Genomic DNA, 21,311 nt, shown 5'->3' on the forward strand with positions numbered 1-21,311 from the left:
ACAGCACACCCAAAATTGCTGTTTCTATACTGAAATGGCACTGGAGGAGGAGAATCTGGCTGGTTAATGCACCATCTTTTACAGAAGAGGAGATGGGGACTGGGCAGAGGACAAAGCTGGCCTGGGCAGCAAAAGTGACGGGAGATGGACCTCCTCTGCGTTTCTTCCATGAGAAGTTGCTTGTACAACTGCAGGTTGCTGCTATGCCATTGCTTTCCCCTTTGCCTCTTGGTAATGCTTTAGGGACTGAAGAACTCACCTGTTCCCCTATGATCTGCCAAGGTCTCCTACGTCACCCCAAGTTTAGAGAGCACCCACCCAGGACTCTCATGCCAATTAGTGTGTTACCATTGCTAGTAAGATGAATCAAAGAGGAAAAGGACAAAGTTTCTACCAGTAGCAGCCTATCTAGATAGGCTGCAAATCTACTCTTTTATTTTGCCTTAAACGCACCATTTTTCCCAGCAGCAGATGGTATTCTTCCCTGCAAACCAAGGACACACGGGACCAGGAATCACATAAAAGACCTTTAGGATCCTGGAGTCCAACCATTAACCCACCACTGACAGGTCACCTCTACCTCGCACTATGTCCACATGTCATTTAAATACTTCCAGAGGTAGTAACTGCACCACTTCTCTGGGCAGCCTGTTCCAAGGCTTGACAAACCTTTTGGTGAAGAAGTTTTCCCACATGTCCAATTTAAACCCAGGCCATTTCCTGTTGTCCTGTCTTCACTTGGGAGAAGTCAGAAGATACTGACTTCCACCTCGCTACAGCTTCCTTTCAGGTAGTTGCAGAGAGCGATACGGTCTCCTGTCAGCCTCCTTTTCTCCAGGCTGAACCACCCCATTTCCTTCAGACACTCTTTGTAGGACTTGTGCTTTAGTCTCCTTCTCCAGCTTTGTTGCCCTTCTTTGGAAATGTTTCAGCACCTCAAAATCCTTCTTGTAGTGAGGGATCCAAAACTGAGCACAGTGTTTGAGGTGCAGCCTCAGCAATGCTGAGTACAGGGACACAATCACTTCCCTACTCCTGCTGGCCACACTATTCCTCATACAAGCCAGGATGCTGTTGACCTTCTTAGCTGCCTGGGCACACTGAGTAGGAGGACACATCCTGGAGGGCAACAGTGGGAGGACACATCCTGGAAGGTGGGCAATAGACTTAAAGTCCATTAACATAATTCAGCTTTGTCTGTGATTATCCTGCATCTTAGGAAGTGGAAATCTTTCTTTCCCAAAGGATAACAGAGCACCTTTTACAGCGTCCTGGCCTCAGACATTCAGGAGGCCTTTAGTAAACTGTGATTCAGTATTTTAGCTGGCACCACATTGGTCCAGAGCTTCCTCCCAGCTCTGGAGACATCTTCATCTGCACCAGAGAGAGCTTTCTTTTTCCTGGCAAACAGCTGGGATGATGGGCTCATTCTCCAGTTTTACGTTTTCTTGCAAGAGCCCCATGCTGGGAAAACCCTCTCTGTACCTCACCTGCCCACCCTGCTGCACCATGGGGCATGTGGAACTCATGAAGAGAGGGGAAAGGGAAATAGCTTCTGGTTGGTGATTCCAGCCCAGACATCTGCTCTTACCATTGTGTATCTTTGGCATTCTCAGAGCAAGAATTTACCAGTACTGGGTCCCAGAATTCAAAGCCCTGAGCCACAGGCAGAAGTTTGTGATTCTTCCCACAGTCTTCAAAATCCCACAGGAAAGAGCTCCTGTCCACCCCAGCTTGTGACTTAGCTGAAAAGATGTTCTTGACAGTGAACAGCCTCACCAAGGGAGCATTCCAGATCCAAGCAAGCTCCCCATTGTCCAGGTATATCACACCAAATCACCCTGCTGCCTACACTTCCAGTAAAGCAAGGACTGCAACTGAGCACCAGGGATGGGGCGTGAAGACATCCATTCTGGGCACTCACAGATTTATAGCAGGTGACAACCACCAAGGCCAGATGGGTTCTGTAGGGAGCCCAGCTGCTGCAGGTAACACACCTGCAAGGAGGTACCTGTGGTGTGACTGGTGGGTGCACCAAGAGAGACGCCATGGACTACAGGGCTGTGCATCTCAGTGGAGCAAAAGAGACAAGAACGGTGATGGGGATGGCTGTGGGGCTGGAGATGCACCCATCTGAGTGGAGTTAGAAACATCCCAACATTTCCCAGCAGTCCAGGGTAAATAGACTGTACCACACTCCTCCCTATGGCACATGGGAGTCTACCAGGAATCTGTGCAATTTTGAAGTGGGAATACGGGTTTTTTTAAGTTCTACATGTGACCTTTAGGCCCAAAGGATTTTTACTAATTACTAAATTTAATTTATTTTGCTGTCCTCTCGAGGCTAAGCCTTTGCATTATTTTGTATTGTTTCCATTACAGCCTGCTGGTGTCCACAGAAACCTCACATTAAATATCAGTCACACGTTAAGGTCAGGCAGCTCAATTCCATTAACAGGCAGCAAGACTTAGCCTCCCTGCAATGAATGATGCCCACACCTCCTAATGATAGCACCAGAGGAACCAGACAGCACCAGCACACAGCGATTGGCACCCCACTGACATCAGGGACCAAAAATCTTATTTTAAAAGTCCATTCATCTTCTACAAATCGTGGTTTAAGTTTTCCTGATCTGTGACAAATTTGCAGGAGATGCAGTTGAAAGATAGAGCCAAGAAGATGAAAGGAAACAAAACAAAAAGAGATCCACCAAAAACAATCTATGAAAAACCCTAGAGCAAGGAATAATTTCAGCATCTTTGCTCTCTCACTTTCCAGCCCTCACCCCCAGCGACAAATTTCTACCACTCACTTTGTGAAAAATGTTAAAGTTTTTTCATCCCATTGCCTTCCACAAAGACAATATGGAAGATTTAAAGATGCTGCATGATCCTCCCTGTTGCTGGTCTTATGGATATTGGGTGAGGATAAGACCACCCCAGTCAGACCAATTAGGTGCTACCCTCCATGTACTTTTCACAGCCCAACAGCCACCAACACAGGAATAATGAACCCCCATCCCTTGGGCTCTGCACCTGTACAGGAAGCAGGTTTGAGGTGATGCCAGTTGCATGGCAGAGAAACAAGCAATGAAGGTGCCCAACCCAACCATTCACCTTCCCAACACCTTCCAGCATGGCCCTGTGGCTGATGGCCTCCCACACCTGTCCCTGCTTCTACAATAAAGAGGTATAGCTACTGTCATCCATGGGCAAAAGAGGACCTAGAAAAAAGGTGGAAAAACACTTTTGTTAGTTTTTAGCACAATTAACCCGCACATGAGGGTGCAAACAACTCATGTCTATACCAGAACAGTACAACCTGCAGTTTCATATTAGAGTCTTAATTTATCAAAGCCCCATTTGGGTATCAAGGTGAGGATATTCTCCACCATGTAACACAAGAACACAGAGAAGAAGCTGGCTTGGGCTGAAGTCAGGAACTGTTTCTTCTGAAACAAGGTGACAATTTTAATTGTGCAGGACTACCCAAGGTCTAACCAGCTGTGTGCCAAACGTCACCATTTCACTATGCATTTTGAAAGCTTAAGGAGGTGGAGAAAAGAATGAAACAGGACTGTCAGGCACTACCATAGCAGAAACAGTACAGGTTTCAGGCTGTGAGATGTCATGTTGTTATTGCAGAGGCATTTGGGTGGTTTATAATAGCTCTTTCACTCTGCGAAATTCATCCCTCCTAAAGGAAAACATTTATTCCAATCAGGTACAAATAAGAGTTAAATACAGGCAGATCAGTATAATAGAGTAATTATGCCTATTAAAATGACTGTAAAACACAAAGACATTCTACATTAACTCCCTCTCAGTGACTCCAGATCTGATTTACTTCACCAAATTGACTGCTGTTCAGAAATGGCCAAAAGCCTCCATGGCTCTGTATCAGCCAGCATTGCAAAAAGTCACTGTTGGGCTGAAAAAGTCAAGATCTATCAGACACATGGGGAAAACAAATCTATTGATGAGGGCAGACAGATAAAGGGTACAGTTAGTGTCAGCAGCCAGATTTCCCCCCTGATCATTATTTTTAAAAGGATTTCATAGAGAATATGGGGGCTGGATCATTTTTTGCAATGCTGCAGTGGGTCAACTTGGGAAAATGCCTCCCTCTGTATTAAAACCAAATAATGTTAAAGCTATTCTTATAATGTGCATATGTGTGTATAGGACATTAGGGAATAATTGAGGGTTGTATTTTTCATCCAAAAAATCTCAGCTTTTCAACTTTCTGTTTAATCTCTAAATCTATTTCCTAAAGAAATTAAGAGACATCTGACCAAGTTTTTACACACAATACAATTCTTCAGACACAATTCTGCAACATATTTCCTCAGTACTGACCACAGAAAGGAGGATGAAAACCAGAAATCCTCTTTTCCTCACCCACATATATATTTTCCCCAGAATTTTACCTACAAAGGAGAAGGATTGTCTGCATTGTCCTTATTTTCTGAATTTTATACTCAGTGGCCTGCGAGATGGGCACTGTACAGATGGAGAAAGGAAGCTGGGAGACTGAAGGCGCTTAGTTAACCTTAGAGAAGACCAGAGGGTCAAAGTGGGGATCTCTGGAGCTTGGGGTCACCCTACTGCCTACCTGGATCCATGCACACCATTTGGGTAAGCAGGAGCGCATCCAGCACTTTGAGGAGAGTAGTTTCTGCTCCCAGTGTTGGACACAGCCCAGCTGTTCCACTTTTGGCCAGACGCATGGTGGGTTTTGGATCTTCACCTGCAGATGTAGCCATGAAAGTGGCTTGTTTAGAGAGGATGGCACCAGTGCAGAATGGAAGTGTCCAATGTTGAATGCCGCTGCAGATGAGAGTGCATCTGCACCCCTGCCCACAGGTGTACCCCCAGGGAGTGCTGACTAAAGAGCAAATGCCATCAAGGTGCAGTCAGCTCCACCTTTGAACATATCCCAGATTTGGCTGGGCAAGAACCTGAGACCCTCAAGAACCATGAAGGCAGCCCTGCCCTGAATAGGAAGTTTGACTGGAGACCTCAGATGTTCCTTTCCAGATGAATTATTCTGCAACTCTATCAGCCAGTGGAAAATGCTCTTTTTTTTCCTATTTTTCTTTTTTTTTTTTTTTTTAATTTTCAGGAGTATCTTCTGAGGCATCTAGGTATGTGCCTCCACATTGCAGCTTTGTAAGCATCACCAACATGGATCAGAGAGGAGGTATAGAAACCGTTCCTGGAAATATTCCAGGTCAGGTTGGGTGGGGCTCTCAGAAACCTGATCTAGTAGAAGGTGACCTTGCTTACTGCAGCACAGTGGGAGTGGATGGCCTTTAAAGGTTCCTTCCAACCACAATGCTCCATGGTTCTATAAGCATATGATTCACACAGAAAGTTTCATCTAGTCTTGCAAGGGGTGTACTTGCACATGCAGAGAGTGGTGCCATGCCCAGCACTTCTGCATCACAAAGAGTGCAGACTTCGCTCAAAGACTGGAAAGAAAATAATCCTAGAAGTGCGTTTTCCATGTGAATTGCCAGTTCACCATGTAACTGAACCTATAGAGAAAGCAGAAAAAGGTTACAAGATTTTCACAGTGCTAACCACCAAATCCAGGAGAAGATTTCTGTCTGAGCTGAAATAATCCATCATGAATAACTCTAACCCATCTAATGTCCATCAGATGATGGTTCTGACAGATATCAAGTAAAAGAAAGAAAAGCAGCAATTATAAAGGTGTATTTCATATTCAGTCCAGATTTTGAAAAAAAAAAAAAATCTGTTCAAGCCACAAAATCTGTTGACTTCTCAGAGCTCCCAGTTACAAACAAAAAAGAGTTAAAATTGGGCTCTGAACTTCTCAGTGATGTTAATTAAAGCATGGTGCCACCAGAACACCAGCCAAGCTGCACACTGCATTTTTACAATTTTTTCTTGCCTTTGCAAAAGATGAACTGCAGAGTACCTATTCCTCTTCCTCCATTCAGATGCATGATTTTGACCAGGCAAATCAAACTAAGCTCATTTAGGATCTGTTGGCTGGCTCAGAAGTTTTCCATGATTTGTAGAGGTGTAAACATCTAGACATGAAGAGATGCCTACAGGCAATTGCCTCCTCCTGAATACCCTGACACAGAAAGCTGGATGGGCAAAATCCTGATTCCTGATATTTTACAGTGGGATGATTCTTCTGGGTTTTTTTAAGAGAATCAAGAAAAGCTGTATGGATAGCAAACTTCCTCCTGGGATCTCTGGGTTCAGGTCATTTGCTCTTCTGCTCTAATGGAATATATGAACTTCTGCTCTCTGTGTTTCAGGGTAGCAGCACAGCAGTATACAGCCCCAGCAGCATTAGCCTGCTCATAACTTTTAAAGTTGCCCTGGTATTATAGCTGCAGCTTGTGCAAAGCTGGGCACACTCCTGAATGGCCTATGTTTTCCACCACAAGGGATGGCTCATTCAACCAAAGTGCTCAGCCCTTCACAGAAGCTTGGCTTGCTTGACAAATGCCTCCTTTTTTCTCAATATTGTGGAAATCAGTGAATGACCACTCCCAGCTTGTATGTAGTGGAGACCCATTAGACAGGAAAGACAAGGACCTGCTCAAGCTGGTCCAGAGGAGAGCCATGAAGATGAAGAGGAGCTGGAACGCCTCTTCTGTGAGGACAGGTTGAAAGAGTTGTGTTAGTTTAGCCTGGAGAAGGCTCTAGGAAGACCTTACAGCAGCCTTCCAGTACTTAACAGGGACCTATAGAAAAGGTGGGGAAGGACTCTTAAGTAGTGTAGTGATAGAAGAAGGGGTAACAGTTTGAAGGGATCCTAGAGATCATCTGATCTAAGCCATGGGTAGGCACACTTCACAACTAGACTTGGCTGCTCAAACCCTCATCGAAGCTGGCTTGAAACATCCCCAGGGAGAAGGCATCCACAGCCTCCCTGAGAAACCCATTCCATAGTCTCACCACCCTCATAGTGAAGAATTTCTTCCTATGATACAGTCTAAACCTACTCTTCCTCAGCCTAAAACCATCCCCCTTATCCTATTGCTAGACAACTTTACACAAAGTCCTTCTCCATCGTTCCTGTAGGATCCCTTCAGGTATTGGAAGGCAGCTATAAGGTGACCTCAGAGTCTCCTCTTCTCCAGGCTGAATAAACCCAGCTCCCTCAGCCTATCAGAGGGAGGTCTTCCAGCCCTTGAATCATCTTTGTGGCCCTGCTCTGGACTTGCTCCAACAGCTCTGCATCCTTCTTATGATGGGGACACCAGAAACAGGTGCAGTATTTGATGTGGGGTCTCACAAGATCAGTGTAAAGCGTTACCTCTCTTGACCTCCTGACCACAAGACAGGAGATTTTTAATTAAATAATAGGGAGGAATTTTTCACTGTTGGTGAGGCACTGGAACAGGTTGAAGCTGGTAGATGCCCCATCCCTGAAACTGTTCAAACCAGTTTGGACAGGGCTTTAGGCACCCTAATCTAATGGAAAGTGCCCCTGTACACGCAGTTGTAACTTTAAGTGCTGACCTTTAAGGGCCCTTCTGACCCACACCATTCTATGACTGTGATTCTCCCAAACATTTCCAAGCCACACTAACAAGCACCTCCAACCTGTGACATGGGATCTCTCTCTGTGTTGCTGCTATTCCTGGACTCTCTGATCCATTGCTCACCGACCTGAAAGCATCCTGGGCTTCACTGCGTTCTTCTTCCTTCACCATCACCCAGTACTTCCACAGCTAAAACCTCTCCCATGGATGCAAATTTGCCAGAAATTTTAAGCTCTGCTCTTCAGAGAGTGCAGGACACCAGAGGTGAAAGCTACCTTTATTACCATGGAAGGTGGTATGCATGTGGATACACAGAGAAAGCAACTTCTAGAGCTTAAAGACTGCACCATAGCCAATCCCAAACCCCAGGAGACATGAGGAGCAGACCCCTTATTGCAAGCATCAATAAAAACAAAGAACCTTTTAATTTGCTTTTTTTTTTATTTCTGAACCTTGGCAAACATTTTGTCCTTTTATGTTACTCTTGTGTTCTGGGCTTTTATCCTCTCTTTTCAATTTTTTTTTTTTTTTTACTCACAAAGTCTCAGTATATTTCTTGGCTTTCTCAAATCTCCACTGCCTGCCGTGATGTGAAAGTGCATACATCATGGCATCACTAGAAACAAGCTTGTTCTTTATTCTGGGGGGGGAGAAAGAAAAAGCCAAAGGAACACAATCAGGAGCTGGGTCTATTTATGATCTGGAGAAGAGCATTTTGGCTCCAGAGTCGTGCCAACTCTGCACAATCATCCACTCCATCAAACTTACCTCCAAGAGGCTGCATTCAAAGAGGGGTCTCCCAAAATCCTCTGCAGTGGTGGCAGCTCCAAGTGTGCTCAGATTCTGGGTGCCCTGCTGTGTCATCTCTGCTCCCCATTACTATCCACCTGCCCCTAACCCTGGCTCACAGGAAGGTTCCAGCACTTTTTTGATGCCCTTTGGCTCTCACACAGGCTTGTATGTCATGTCCTCCCAAGAGATGCTGCCAGTGAGCTCGGTTTCCTCAAAGCATGTCCATCCCTGAGCTTGGGTTGAATGTCATTGGGAAGGGGGCCCTGTGGTGGGACCAGGAAGTTGTGAGTAGTCATGCTGATGCATCAAAACTGCAGGCTGGGGAGAGGAGAGTTACCAGCGCTCCCTGTTCAATGCAATGAAAGAGCAGCAGGTACTTTTGCACAGGTATTTTCTGCAAAACATCCATCAAAAACACTCCCTGCATTTTCTTCCCCGCATCCAGCTGATGTTGCTTTATTTTCTGCCATAAGATAGCATTTCACTCCTAGGGTTGTGGCCTATTCCAACTCACTTCAAACGAACCGTTTAAGAACCTTCCCCCTTCCATCATTTTGCTGAAAAATTCAAAGACAGTATAAAACCAGGAAAATACATTTTCAGCCAGTGAACTGGAAAATAATCATCATTATCAAAACTAAGTATCTTTATTTTCAACTAGCTCTAGTCCCTGGCAACTCAGGTCAGTAGAAGGGCCACCAAGATAAGCTGCTGATCCACCACCCACATACCCATAGTTGCCACTGGGACACAACATCCCTTGTTTTAGGGCCCAGTTCTCATGCAATACCATATTTTCAGCTCATAGCTTCAAGGAGTAACCTCAGAAACCAAAACTTGGCCACCACCAGTTAATTTAACAGAGGAAGGAGTTAGGCAGAACTGAGCAACAGATTAATGGTGAAAAATAGGTTTTGTTGACATTTTGATAAGAGCAGGAAGGTATAGATTTAGGTTGAAAGAGACCTTTAAGACCACCAAGTCCAATCATTAACCCAATACTGCCAAGCCACCACTAAACCATTTCCCTCAGCACCACATTTGCACATCTTTTAAATACCTCCAGGGATGGTGACTCCACCACTTCCCTGGGCAGCCTGTTCCAGAGATCATCAACAGTTTTTGGTGGAGAAATTTTTCCTAAAATCCCACCTAAATGTCACCTGGTGCAACTATCTCAGGTTTTGCACTGAATCTGTCTGAGATGGAGTTGATTTTCCCCATAGTTTTGTCCTGTGTATTGGTAGCTAGACGAGTGTTGGGAAGACACCACTGGTTTGGCTGCTGCTGAGCAGTGCTCACAGCATCAAGGCTGCCTCCAACATTCTCTTCTCACCTGTGGGCTGGGGGTTTGGCAAGATCTCTGGAGCAGACATCACCGGGACAGCTGATGCAAACTGAACAAAGGGATATTCCCTATCATGTATAGTCTGCTCATCAGTAAAAGCTATGAGAAGGGAGGAGGGGGCATTATGACATTGTCTTGCAGAGCAACTGCTATGTGTACTGAAGCCCTGCTTCCTGGGAAGTGGCTGGACATAGCCTGCTGACGGGAAGTAGAGAACAAATCTTTTGTTTTCTTTTGCTTCTGTGTGCATCTATTGCTTTATTACACTGCCTTTTTCTTGACCCATGAGTTCTTTTCCATCTTACTTTCTATCCCCTGTCCTTCTGGGGAGAGGAGTGATAGAGCAGCTCAATGGCTCCTGGTCTCCAGGCAGGGTCAGCCCACCACATTTCCACACAGAAGTTTTCACGCTCAGGCCAACGAGGGCTAAGCAAAACCAGCTTGGTAAATTCTTCCTGTATACAACAGATAAAATTCTCTTTGTTTAGCCTCATGGAGAGCTGCCTGCAGACCCTGTATCTTGACAGAGGCTCTATCCAGAGGAGTACTGTACAGAGGGAGTTGAAAGATTTGCAGGTGGCCAGCACAGAGACGTATTTTTATAGTGTTGCATGCAACTGAGATATTCACTATTAAAACAAAAGCCTTGTACCTTCCATGCCCACTCATGTCATGCTCCCTCTCCACTGAAGGCCTCCTCAGTCCTTATCTCAGCCCATAGAGGTTTGTGGGATTTCACAAATAATAGCTGGACAGTCTTCAAATCACACTGATTGCTCCTAACATCTATCAAGCCCCATCATCACAGAACTGAACGTACCAAGGCCTGGGGACACTACATCTCATCAGTTTTCAGTACAACCATGCTGGTTTCCTGGTGTTCAAAGCAAATACTGTGAACTTTTCCCACTATTTCATGCCATCTCCAAACCCTACTAACCTTCTCACATTTGTCATCAAGGAGAGCAAAGACCAAAGACTCAGTTTTGGCCAAGCAAAGATGAATCCATTCCCGGTCCCTTCCAGCTCCTAGCACTGAGGGAACTTCTTCGTTTCAACTAGCTACTTGTTCAGTAAAGCCTCTCAAGGAGGAGGGGAGCTGTCAGGCTCCGACCCTCCAGGGCCTACCACTTTGGTAATGCAAAACCAGGTACACCAGCAACAAGATGTTTATAGCCCAGTGATTCATAATACTGCAGAGCTTGCAGGGAATGTAACACCACTGTCCATGATTAAGAAATGCTCTTGTTTTCTGCTAAATATATAAAATAATCACTCATCCCCTGAACAGCAGATGCAAAACATACATAGTATTAGCCTCATATGCCAACCACTATAATTCCAGTGCTGCATGAAGTCATTACCCAAGGCTCTAGAAGTCCCTTAATCTGCCTTTTGATGTCAAATGACAAATTTCTTGCCTGGGATCATTAACAGGATGACTAATGAAAGCTGATAAGTGAATTTATAAATGAAATTAAACATATTAATATTAAAGGCCATGCTACATAAAGAGAAATGTGGATTTAGCAAACCACAACAAGAAACCTGGTAATCTGCATGAGATTTACAGCTCCTTTCTTGCCAGGCAAATTAGGGAATGGTATTTTCTGCCTGGAGGATGTGAAAACTGCCAGACTTGATGGACTCCTTGCCTAAAGCATTAGAACCCTCATTACGTTCAGAAGCTGCCTGAGATGTGACAAGTTCCTGCTCAAGTTTGCCATCAAATGCTGTGCCACAACTGAAAACAAGATGATAGTCTTGCAAAGACAACTGTCATCGAACCCTCATGCCAACAAAACACCTTCAGACTGTGGTCGGTTTGCTGCTGGTTTCTTTAATTTTTTTTTTAAATTCTGATTCCAGATGCTCCTCACTGAGGTGTGAGGTTCACAGGGTAGTCTGTTTAAGTCTTAACTCCCAACAGCTGATGATGATCAGCTCTGAATGGACCAGACACATGTGATCCTACCCAGGGCTGCAGGGCTGCATGAGAACAGGAACTCTCTGCTATTGAAAAAATAAAAAAAAAAAAGAGGAGAACGCTTCCTTTTGTCCATTGATACATAGATTCTAAGCAGTCCTGTCATGGAAACAGGTTGATTGGGAAATGCTCATGACATGCCTCCTCATGGACCCACAGTTTCAAAATGTGAACCAAGATCCCGTTGGCTATATCAGTACCCTGAGCTAGCAACATGACTGGAAGGAAGAGTCAGGTGTCACCAGGAGACCAAGAAAGCCCAGAGACACAGCACAAAGTACCACTGGGAGGGCACATTTGCATGGGGGTATTTCCCATGCCCACCTTCTGCTGCAGGAGCCAGACATCCCCATGTTGGGGAGCTGCAGTCAGGCAGATGCCTAAGAGACCATGTGTCTGAATGTCTTTTAGAGATCTTCCCTAGCCTGGACAAAAAGACAAGAGCAGGTTTTCAGAGCAGCTCCTAACTCAATCCCAGTGTTGGTTGTCTGGATATGCGGCCTGATGAGCTGTCCAGTCCCACCAGTGTCCTGCTCAAGGTCTTTTCAAAGAAGTCCTTGAAGTTACCCATAGCCCTGTTCTTTCCTCTTTTAGGGAAATGGCTGCTCCTTGTGCAGTTCGAGGAAAGGGATGGAGAAGCAACAGCTCTGCAGCATCACTTAAATCCCATCTAAGATGATGGTCACACCTATCACCTCCAGGCAAGGCAGCCACTGCAAGCAGCGAGGAGCACTGCTATGCAGTATTAGAGACAGAGACATCCAGGTCCTTCACCGAGCTACTGAAATCCTCATTCAAACATTTCCCCACAGATATGTCCTCACTTTGAAGGTTTCAAGCCCACAGGTACCAAGTTGTCCCTTACTGCCACTTCCCATAACCTTCATTTTCACTGCTTCCAGCACTTCCTTTGGTCCTGACCTGCGGTGCCCAGTCTATCAAACTCAAGTGATAGCGTTCATTAAAGAGCTATAAGCCACATGCGTGCAGCTTTCCTGCAGGCACATTTTACAGCCTTCAAAGACAGAGAAAATGACAGCAGGTAAGGACACTTACCAAGAGGGATCCACAACAGCATATGCCAGCCAGCCCAACCCAGCTGGGACTAGGAAATGTGAAGGACCAGCAGGCAGGAAAATGTGCAAGATAAAGTCCTGGGAGACTGAAAAACTGAGCAGAGGGGGAGCAGAAAGAATTAAGTGAAGGTGGTGGGGAGGCATGGAAAGGGCATAGATCTGCCCTTCTGAGTTCTGCCCACCTGAGGTCTCCATCACAGGGAGCCCAGTTTCTTCCACCATCCACCCTGGCTGAAAAATGACTGAGGCTTTTTTAGTTTAGAGGGAGAATTTAGCCATTCCCAAAGACCCAGTTTTCTTCTTTAAAAGGTTAAGAGTAAGAAAAGACCACGTAAGTTTATAACTGGGGGATCTCCCATGGGGTCATGTGCAGAGCCACTTGGGAAACTGCAATAGCTCTGCCAACCTTTACAGCAGACTGACTCCATCTCCACAAAGTGAAACTAAAAAGGTAGTAAATTATCATTTTCCCCACTAATCCTTAGCCCTACTCTCACTGTCCACCTGCAGGTCCCTGTCCTGGCCCTATGCAGCCATACATCACCCTTCTCCTTCCCAAAACACTGTGCTGGCTGAAAAATCTTCCTAGTGCTGTAGCTTGAGTTTTGAGCACCAAGCTTGCCATAAGCAGCAGTTTGAACCTCTGCTTTATATATTACCCTTTAATTGTGCTATCGCTGACTACAGGAGCTGCAGGTTGATGCAAAGCACCCAAATAGCATGAGATGCTCAAGAATCACATTTGGCAATGCCATCATGCATCTCTCAACTGCCATATCAACTCTGGTCTTGGAGTTACTGAGATCAAAGATAATCAAGACGTCAGAGCATACTTTTTGTAAAAACTCCTTTTGCATTCCTGGCACATTTAATTAATGCTTCCCAAAATGAGTGCTCCCAGGTTGAGGATGGGAAAGACTTTTTTCTGCTGATCTGCTGTCCCTTTTTGCACAATTCTAGATAAGGGCCTTCCAGTTTTGACATGATGCAGCCCCAGCACACATTTTGGGTTTAAATCTACGTGTACATGGGCAAGAGGGGATACCCGTGCTCTTGCTACCTGGAATCATGCCCTGCAAAGCCACCAAAAGAGTCATCTTTCCCTCTCCTTCCACTTCTGCATCTCCAGATGTAGAGGTCAGCAGAGAGGGACGAGCCAATTTTGGATGCCACACATGCTCCCCATAGCACTTAGGGGAGTTCTCTTATAGTTTTGGGAGGATGGGACTCCCATGCCTGCCCCAACAGTACTCCATCCTCCCCTTTCAGCAGAGTTTAACACAACAGCAAAAAAGGAAACTCAGACTTACTCTAGGACAGTCTTTCCAGGAGGTTCACAGAGGAGGACTCAGCGAGGACCAAGGCCAGAGGTGGTTATAGCAGCATCCCAGTGCCTACAGATGTCACCCCCAATTTGGCATGCCACACTCCGTCCAGGATGCACTGAGTGATGCTGGACTGTATCCCACTGAGTCCCCACCACCTTGACCCTGCCAACCAGAACAGCTCCCAGGTTTTGTGGAAAACACCACCCAAACAGGCTCATCCCAGCTTCACAGCTGTGTTTGCCTTCTCACTTGGGCACCAACTCACCAGTTAGTAAATAACATAATTCCACAGTACCAGAACTGCACACAGCAAGGTAAATCCAGGTCAGCCTTCATTAGACTGCAATTCCCAATATGAGCAAAATGTGACCACTATTTGTTTATCTTTTATCTTAAAAATAAGAATTGTGACACCATCCCAAACCCCATGTGAGAGACAGGTTGGCCCAGCTCCCATGTGATATCATTAAATGCACATAGATGCATATAAGACCTTTACACAACCCTTATATAAACAAATCTCAGTGCCTGTTTTGTCCACGCTTGGGTTTATCCTTCTGTTATTTAAAGAAGTTACTTAAAGCAGCCCAGGAATATATGTTGATGCTGGAGAGATGTATAGGCTTTATAGAAATCACTGCATGTGCCTCCACACCCACAGCAGCACCACCAGCACGTGACTCATCTTGGATTTCCTCAGCCCAGGATGCTAAAATAAAAGATTACTTTCTTTGTACCAGGTGGCTTTCCAAGGCTCAGGAGTGTAAAAAGGAATTAAATCATTAAATTGTGGACGCATTTGATGGATTATGAAAACCTGGTGGTTACTAATAACGCTGGAAGGTGGAAGGAGGGGGTGAAATGTTTCCTCTCACAGGAGTGTGTTTCTAGCAAGACAGGTCAAAAATATGATGCAGATGAAATTGCTTTGTACCAGCTGACATTAACCCAGCAGCTTCCTATATTAGCTTACCAAGGTAGCCTCAGAGTACATTGATCAAGCAGTTGTGCTCTGTATGAGCACTGATTTGCCAGTCTGGGGGGGTTACTACCCTTGCTGCAGTGAATCCACCACTCCTAACAAAGGGGCAGCTGCCAGCAGGTGTCTGTAGCACGAGGTACATTTCAGAGGGAACGGGGCTTATCCTTGACGGGGTTTCAGGGTGGGGTAGAGGAGGGGGATTCACTTTTTCCACACCATAAACCAAATTTCATTGTCTCATGTGGGGTAAGGGTCGAATTTGGAAAACAAAAGAAAAAAAGAAAAAAAAAGTCACATTGGAAAATGATCAGCCCCAACAGGCATGCACATCTCCCTTCATGCAAGCGAGAAGCACAGCCTCCCTCCTTAGGATGCATATGGGGACATGTGTCACGCACGGAGCTCAGCGCTGGCCCGGGGCGAGGATGGAGCGAGAACAAAGGGCCACAGCATACACTACATCCAGGGGGTAAACCTGCTTGTGCTCATACAAGGAAGGGGGGGCAGAGGGGTTGAAGGAGGGGGAGGAGGACAGAATGACCAAACAGTCATCGAGGTACATGGAAAAGGAAATATGGAGAAGGAAATCATAAATAAATGTTTAAAAACAAAACCAATTGAACTCAAGATAAAGCTAGGAGGGAGGTGGAAAGGCACAGCCTTGCAAGATAATGTGTCTCTTGGAGGGATGCTAGGGTAAGGCAGGGCAGGCAGGTTTCTGGAGCCACTCGCTTTTGTTTCGCTTGCTAGTGGCTTCTCTTGAAATTTTAGCAGTGGGAGCCACCAACCTGCTGAATTTGTCTTCCTTTCGTTAACAAAAAATATCCAATCCAAATATCCGATCCTAATCCAAATATCCAAGTCCCCCACTTCTGTGGAAATGCAATTAGAGACAAGATGTTCCCCCTCTGCACCCCCAGCCCCAGCCCCATCTCCTGCTTTTGGAAGCCCTGACTTTCCTCAGTTTATAGTGGCATCCAAGCCAAAACCGGGAAGTTTTACAGGACCATTTTCCAGACCTGGAAAAGGAGGTCTGGCACAGGAATAAGGAGAGGTGACCAGTATTACTATCGCTTTGCAGCTGCAGCAAAATTGCTTGCTGATCACAATTTGGTTGTTCATCACTCCCTGCTTCCAATATTTTACAGTTCCCAGTGACTTTCTCCCAACGTTACAGTTTGCTCTTTTGACCAAATCTGGTTATTCAGAAGATGGTGGGCCCGAAGGTTTCAAGCAGAAAAATGTAGTTACAACATTAGCAGCTGGGATGGTTTTACAAACCCTGCCTTGCAGGGGTCTAGTGAAGATATTTATAGCATGCCAGTCACCGCAGGACAGAGGCCCAGCAACTTCTCTCCTAGCAGATGGTGGGCAGGGCACTTGCATATATGCTTAAATATACAGATAATAGATTAGAGGGATCTTTTTTTTTTTTTTTTTCCTCAGATTCATTTATCACTTGCTAATCAGAGCTTAGAAATCTATAATTCTCCCCATCTGTCTGGAGGTCATCCCACTCAGGTTTGGAATCAATCTGGTAAGGAATATATAATGTTGTAACTAAAATGAAACAAGTAGTAAACCTTTCATCAAAATCTATTTTTTTAGTTATTATTAAGAATGAGGGCTTGGATTTATACACTTTTTTTTTCTGCTATTCTGCAGTAAAACAGAATTCTGCATCAGCATAACAGTAATAGGGATTGTGCATCTATGGAGTATGTATAGACAGACTAATGCTGAGGGTAATTATGGGATAGGAGAAAAAAAAATGTATTTAAAAGCCCCCATATCTGCACTACAGGAAAAAAATCGACTCACTCAAACCTCACGATGGGGGAAAGCAAGGAAAAAAATCTAAACAGCAGGATACGACAATAAATGGGGAAACAGCAATAGAAAAAGCACACTAGGTTAATATAGGAAAACTAGTTTCTTTATTGAGAGATCGTATATTAGTATTAGTGGAATCGTGTGTAACAATGTCATCATGCACACAATACAAAAAGGCAAGGCCCACCATGCTATGGAAGGGCAACAGAACAAAAGCAGCGTACACTGAGCAGATGTATAGGCTACAGCACATTACATTTCAGCAGGGTATGTCTCTACAGAAAGATTTACATCAGAAACTAGGTAATGTAAAAAAATACAGACCATGCTTTAGTTTTAGTACAAGAAAAAGGTGAAGATACACAACCAAAGGATATTCGATACAGAAAATTACCCACAAAATAAGAACAGGAAGTAATTTAGCACAGCAGAAAAAAATGTTTTATCCCTGTTTAATGGAAAACCATTTTTTGCTAGTCGCCTCTCTTTTCACAACCAGTTTTTAGCGGGGGGTGCTGGCCACGGTGGAGGTGTGCTAACGAGACGGGACACTTGTGGCTGATGGGACGGGCAGTAAGCAGCATGAGGCCGGCCAGGCGAGCGGCTGGGTGGATACCCACGGGGGACAGCTGCCGGCAGTAGTGTCACCGCTGCTGGGGACAGGGATGCTGCACCCCTTTGCGGGCGACTCTTGTCAATGCCGGCCAGCAGATCTGGGGGCGGATTTTAACTGGCCTGTAATCACAGATCTTATTCCCCAACTCTTTTCCAATTTTATTAATGCCAATTGCAGTTCATTGCCAGATTTCCCTTCCCCGATTTCATTTTTTTAGGGGGCTTCTGGCCGCATTTTGGGGGCGTTTGTCGCGTGTGTGTCCCCCTCCAAGCCCCTCAGGAGACTGTGCGCCCAGCGACTACAGCAAAATGAATCCACTTAACAGGAATTTACAGTGCAATGTACTCAGCTAAACAGGATGAAGGTACAAAAATGGCTGTTATCGTCTACAGCTACGCTGAAATGGCCTGGTGGCTACGCTACACGGCGAGACGGGGGGCTGGGGTGGGGAAGGTGGGAGGTGTCAAATTAAAAAATAAAACAAAATTTAAAAAATAAAAGAAGGAAAATGGATCTACCGAAGCACAGACTGGAGGTGCAGGCGGGAGCTGGGCAAGCGGCAGGCGCCGGGGCGGCCCCGGGCGGGGCGGGAAGGAGAAGGGAAGGAGAGGGAAAGCCCCACAACGGGCACTGCTCGGGGTGAGACAGGGAGGATGGGGGGGTGCGGTGACCTGCGCAGGGAGTCCAACGAGCTCGTCCCAACTGCCGAGCTGCCCGCACTCACGGTGAGGTCTGGGGGGAACCTCACCCCTCCTTCTGCGGGGGACCGGAGCCTGAGTCCTGCCCACCCGCCCACCTCCCTGCCTCGCACGAAGCGGCCCCGGGACGCGAACCCATGGCCCCCGGAGCACGGCGCGGTACCTCTGTTGCGCACGGAGCCGAAGACGGGCAGCACCAGGTAGCCGACGTGCACCAGGACCATGCTGCGGCCTTTGTGGCGCGGCGCGGCGCGGCCCGGCGCGGCCCGGTCCCGCCGGCCCCTCCGACGCGGCGGCGAGTGGCGGCCGCCCGCTCCGCCGGCACACAAAGGCGCCCGCCGCCAATGGCAGAGCGCCGAGCAGGGCGACACGCCCCCGCCGCCGCCGAGACACGCCCCCATGACCGGCGCACTGGCCAATGGCAGGCGATAGGCAGGGCCGAAGGCGGGGCGTGAGGTAGGCGGGCACGCGCGCAGGCGGGCACGGGGCCGAAATAGCTGCGCGCGTGTGGCGGCGCGCACGGGTGCGCGCCGGCGTGCATATGTGTGCACATGCACAGGCGGACGCGAGCGTGTGTACACGCAAGGGAGTGTGTGTTCGTGGGCTCAGGCACGCGCACGTAGGCGTGCCAGAAGTCTGTGGACGCACAGCCTTATGTGCATGGTCGTGGCCACTGGCACACGTGCATAGACGCGATCTAGGGCACGTGCATGCAGGTCAGCACGCATCCACACACGTGCAAAGGAGGGCACGAGCAAGTGCAGACACAAACGTGTGCACGTTCATAGACACTGGCACACGCAAACGTGCACGCAGACAGGGACCTTGGTGCTTGCATGTCGATGAGCACATGCACACATGTGCACACTTAGGCACATGCAGGCACACAGACACATGAACGCATGGGTGCATGCATGCGTACGCATGTGCACACAAATGCTTGCACACATATACACATGTATACACCAATAAAAAGGACATATGAACATGTACACACACATCCATGCATACACTATGTACACACGCACACACATGCACGCACTGATGCAACACATACACATGCACACACTGATGTACACACAGACACAATCATGCACACACACAGAGGCACACACAGGCACACACTAATATACACACACAATCACCACACGCATGCACACATGCTCACACTGATGTACACGCACACTTGCGTGCTGATGTACACACAGACACGTGCACACACACGCACACACTGATGTACACACACACAGTCATGCACACACACACTGATGTACATGCACACACATGCACACACTCACATGCACACACTAATGTACAAACGCACAGGCACACACATGCTCACACTGATGTACGCATACACAAGCAGACACGTGCACACACTGATGTGCACACACACAATCATGCACAGACTGATGTACACACACAAATACATGCACACACTGATGTACACACAATCATGCACACACACTGATGTACATGCACACACACGCATGCACACACAGGCACACACTGATGTACTCACACTGATGTATCTGCACACACAGGCACACACTGATGTACACACACAATCATGCACACAGACACTGATGTACATGCACACGCATGCACACACTGATATACACACACACATGCACCACACATGCACGCAGATGCATGTGCACATGCACTCACACAAGCATGCACACACACAAAGGTGGAGATGCATGCACACAGCGCATACAGCCCCCTGCACATGTGCCACTAGAGGAACGCACACGAACACACACATATACACAAGCAGGGGTGTGGCACACACCATGCACCCCATGGGAATTCAGACCTGAGGCCAACAGCCACAGCCTGCTCTCCCAGCCATACATCCCCACACCCCACCAAGCCGGTATGGGAAGCATAAGTCAAGTTGGGCCAAAAGCAGAGGATCAGGCCCAGCTGCAGGAGGATGAAGGGGCTCATCCCTGTCCCCATCACCGCAGGCAACACAGTGGCCTGTTGTGTTGACGCCCCAGTTACTGACAGCACTTCCTAATTGGGCTGACCTAAAATGCCTCTGGCTGAGCCCAGAATGCTCATGGAAACCCAAAAAGGCTTGGAGCTGCCCTCCTCATGGAGTGAAGAACCTTCATGGCTTAAAGAAAGATGAGTCCTCCTCACACAGAAAAAAAAAAAAAAACCTACACCAAAACAAAAGAAAACCACAACCAGAAGCTCATCCCTGTTTACCTGGAACTGTTTTAAAGCAGTGGGAAAGACCCTGCTGTGGAGAAGAGGTGGCTGCCAGGGTCCCAGGAAGCATTTCACTGTGTTGCAAACTGATGTTTTGGGCACCTGTTCGCACTGTTCAGGCCAGGGGGTTGCTTTGGCTGCCATCCGCCATGGGGAGCCCCGTTAATCCCTGCTTAGCTTTATCCATCCCGTGCATCTGGCTGGTTTAAGTGCTTGACAGCTTCCTAACATATCCATGTGATGGATTTGTTTGCCTGGATTATGGCATCAGATCTGCTGTTGGGTTTATTTTGGGGTTTGGGTTTGTTTTCCTGATCTGAATTAAGAGTGGCAACCTGGGTCTGTTTAACCCTTTCCCTCTCAGCCCCATAACTTGAGGCCTGATAACGGGCAATGGTGTGGGCAGGATTAACTTGATCCACAGGCAGCAGGGACAGCTGCTTGCATGCCCTTGTGGCTTTCTTCAGACCTGTGACATCCACCCAAAAGGGCTCTTTTGGGATAAGTTTTCACACAGCTGCTGCACTGAGGTCCCCTCAAACGGCAGGAGGAAAAGTCCCAGGTGGCCACTGCCTTCCAGTGCCCACTTGATTGTATCCCAGTTTGGATTTTTCTCTCCTGCCTCACCCTGCTTGGTTTCTCGCAGGAGGCTATGCCAGTCCCGGGAGAGTTTGCTGCTGGGCCTTGTCTGCCACAGTAACTGTACTGCTTTAAGCAATGCCCACACTATGACCCTGCATCTGCAACACAGTATTTGCAGGTAGCACAGATTGTCCCACCAGCCGGGATAATTCCAACTAAAGAGCAAACTCAGGGTTTTTTTTCCACGTTTATGTTATAAAGAAACAGTTCCCATGCCCTATTTATAGTGCAGCATGAAAAAATTAACATTT

The 21,311-nt window shown here is 46.9% G+C and overlaps 1 protein-coding gene across 1 annotated transcript in view; it reads right to left on the minus strand.

The window, feature by feature from the left end:
- Nucleotides 1–18,419, minus strand: part of ARK2C (arkadia (RNF111) C-terminal like ring finger ubiquitin ligase 2C) — a 49,396-nt gene extending 30,977 nt beyond the window's left edge. Inside the window, exon 1 of the mRNA XM_054398097.1 lies at nucleotides 18,359–18,419. Within this exon, the coding sequence (XP_054254072.1) occupies nucleotides 18,359–18,419 (61 nt within the window). The remainder of the gene's footprint in view (nucleotides 1–18,358) is intronic.
- Between the last annotated feature and the right edge of the window lie 2,892 nt (nucleotides 18,420–21,311).

This window comes from Indicator indicator, chromosome Z (genome assembly GCF_027791375.1).
Source record: "Indicator indicator isolate 239-I01 chromosome Z, UM_Iind_1.1, whole genome shotgun sequence".
In the NCBI taxonomy this organism is placed as follows: Eukaryota; Metazoa; Chordata; class Aves; order Piciformes; family Indicatoridae; genus Indicator; species Indicator indicator.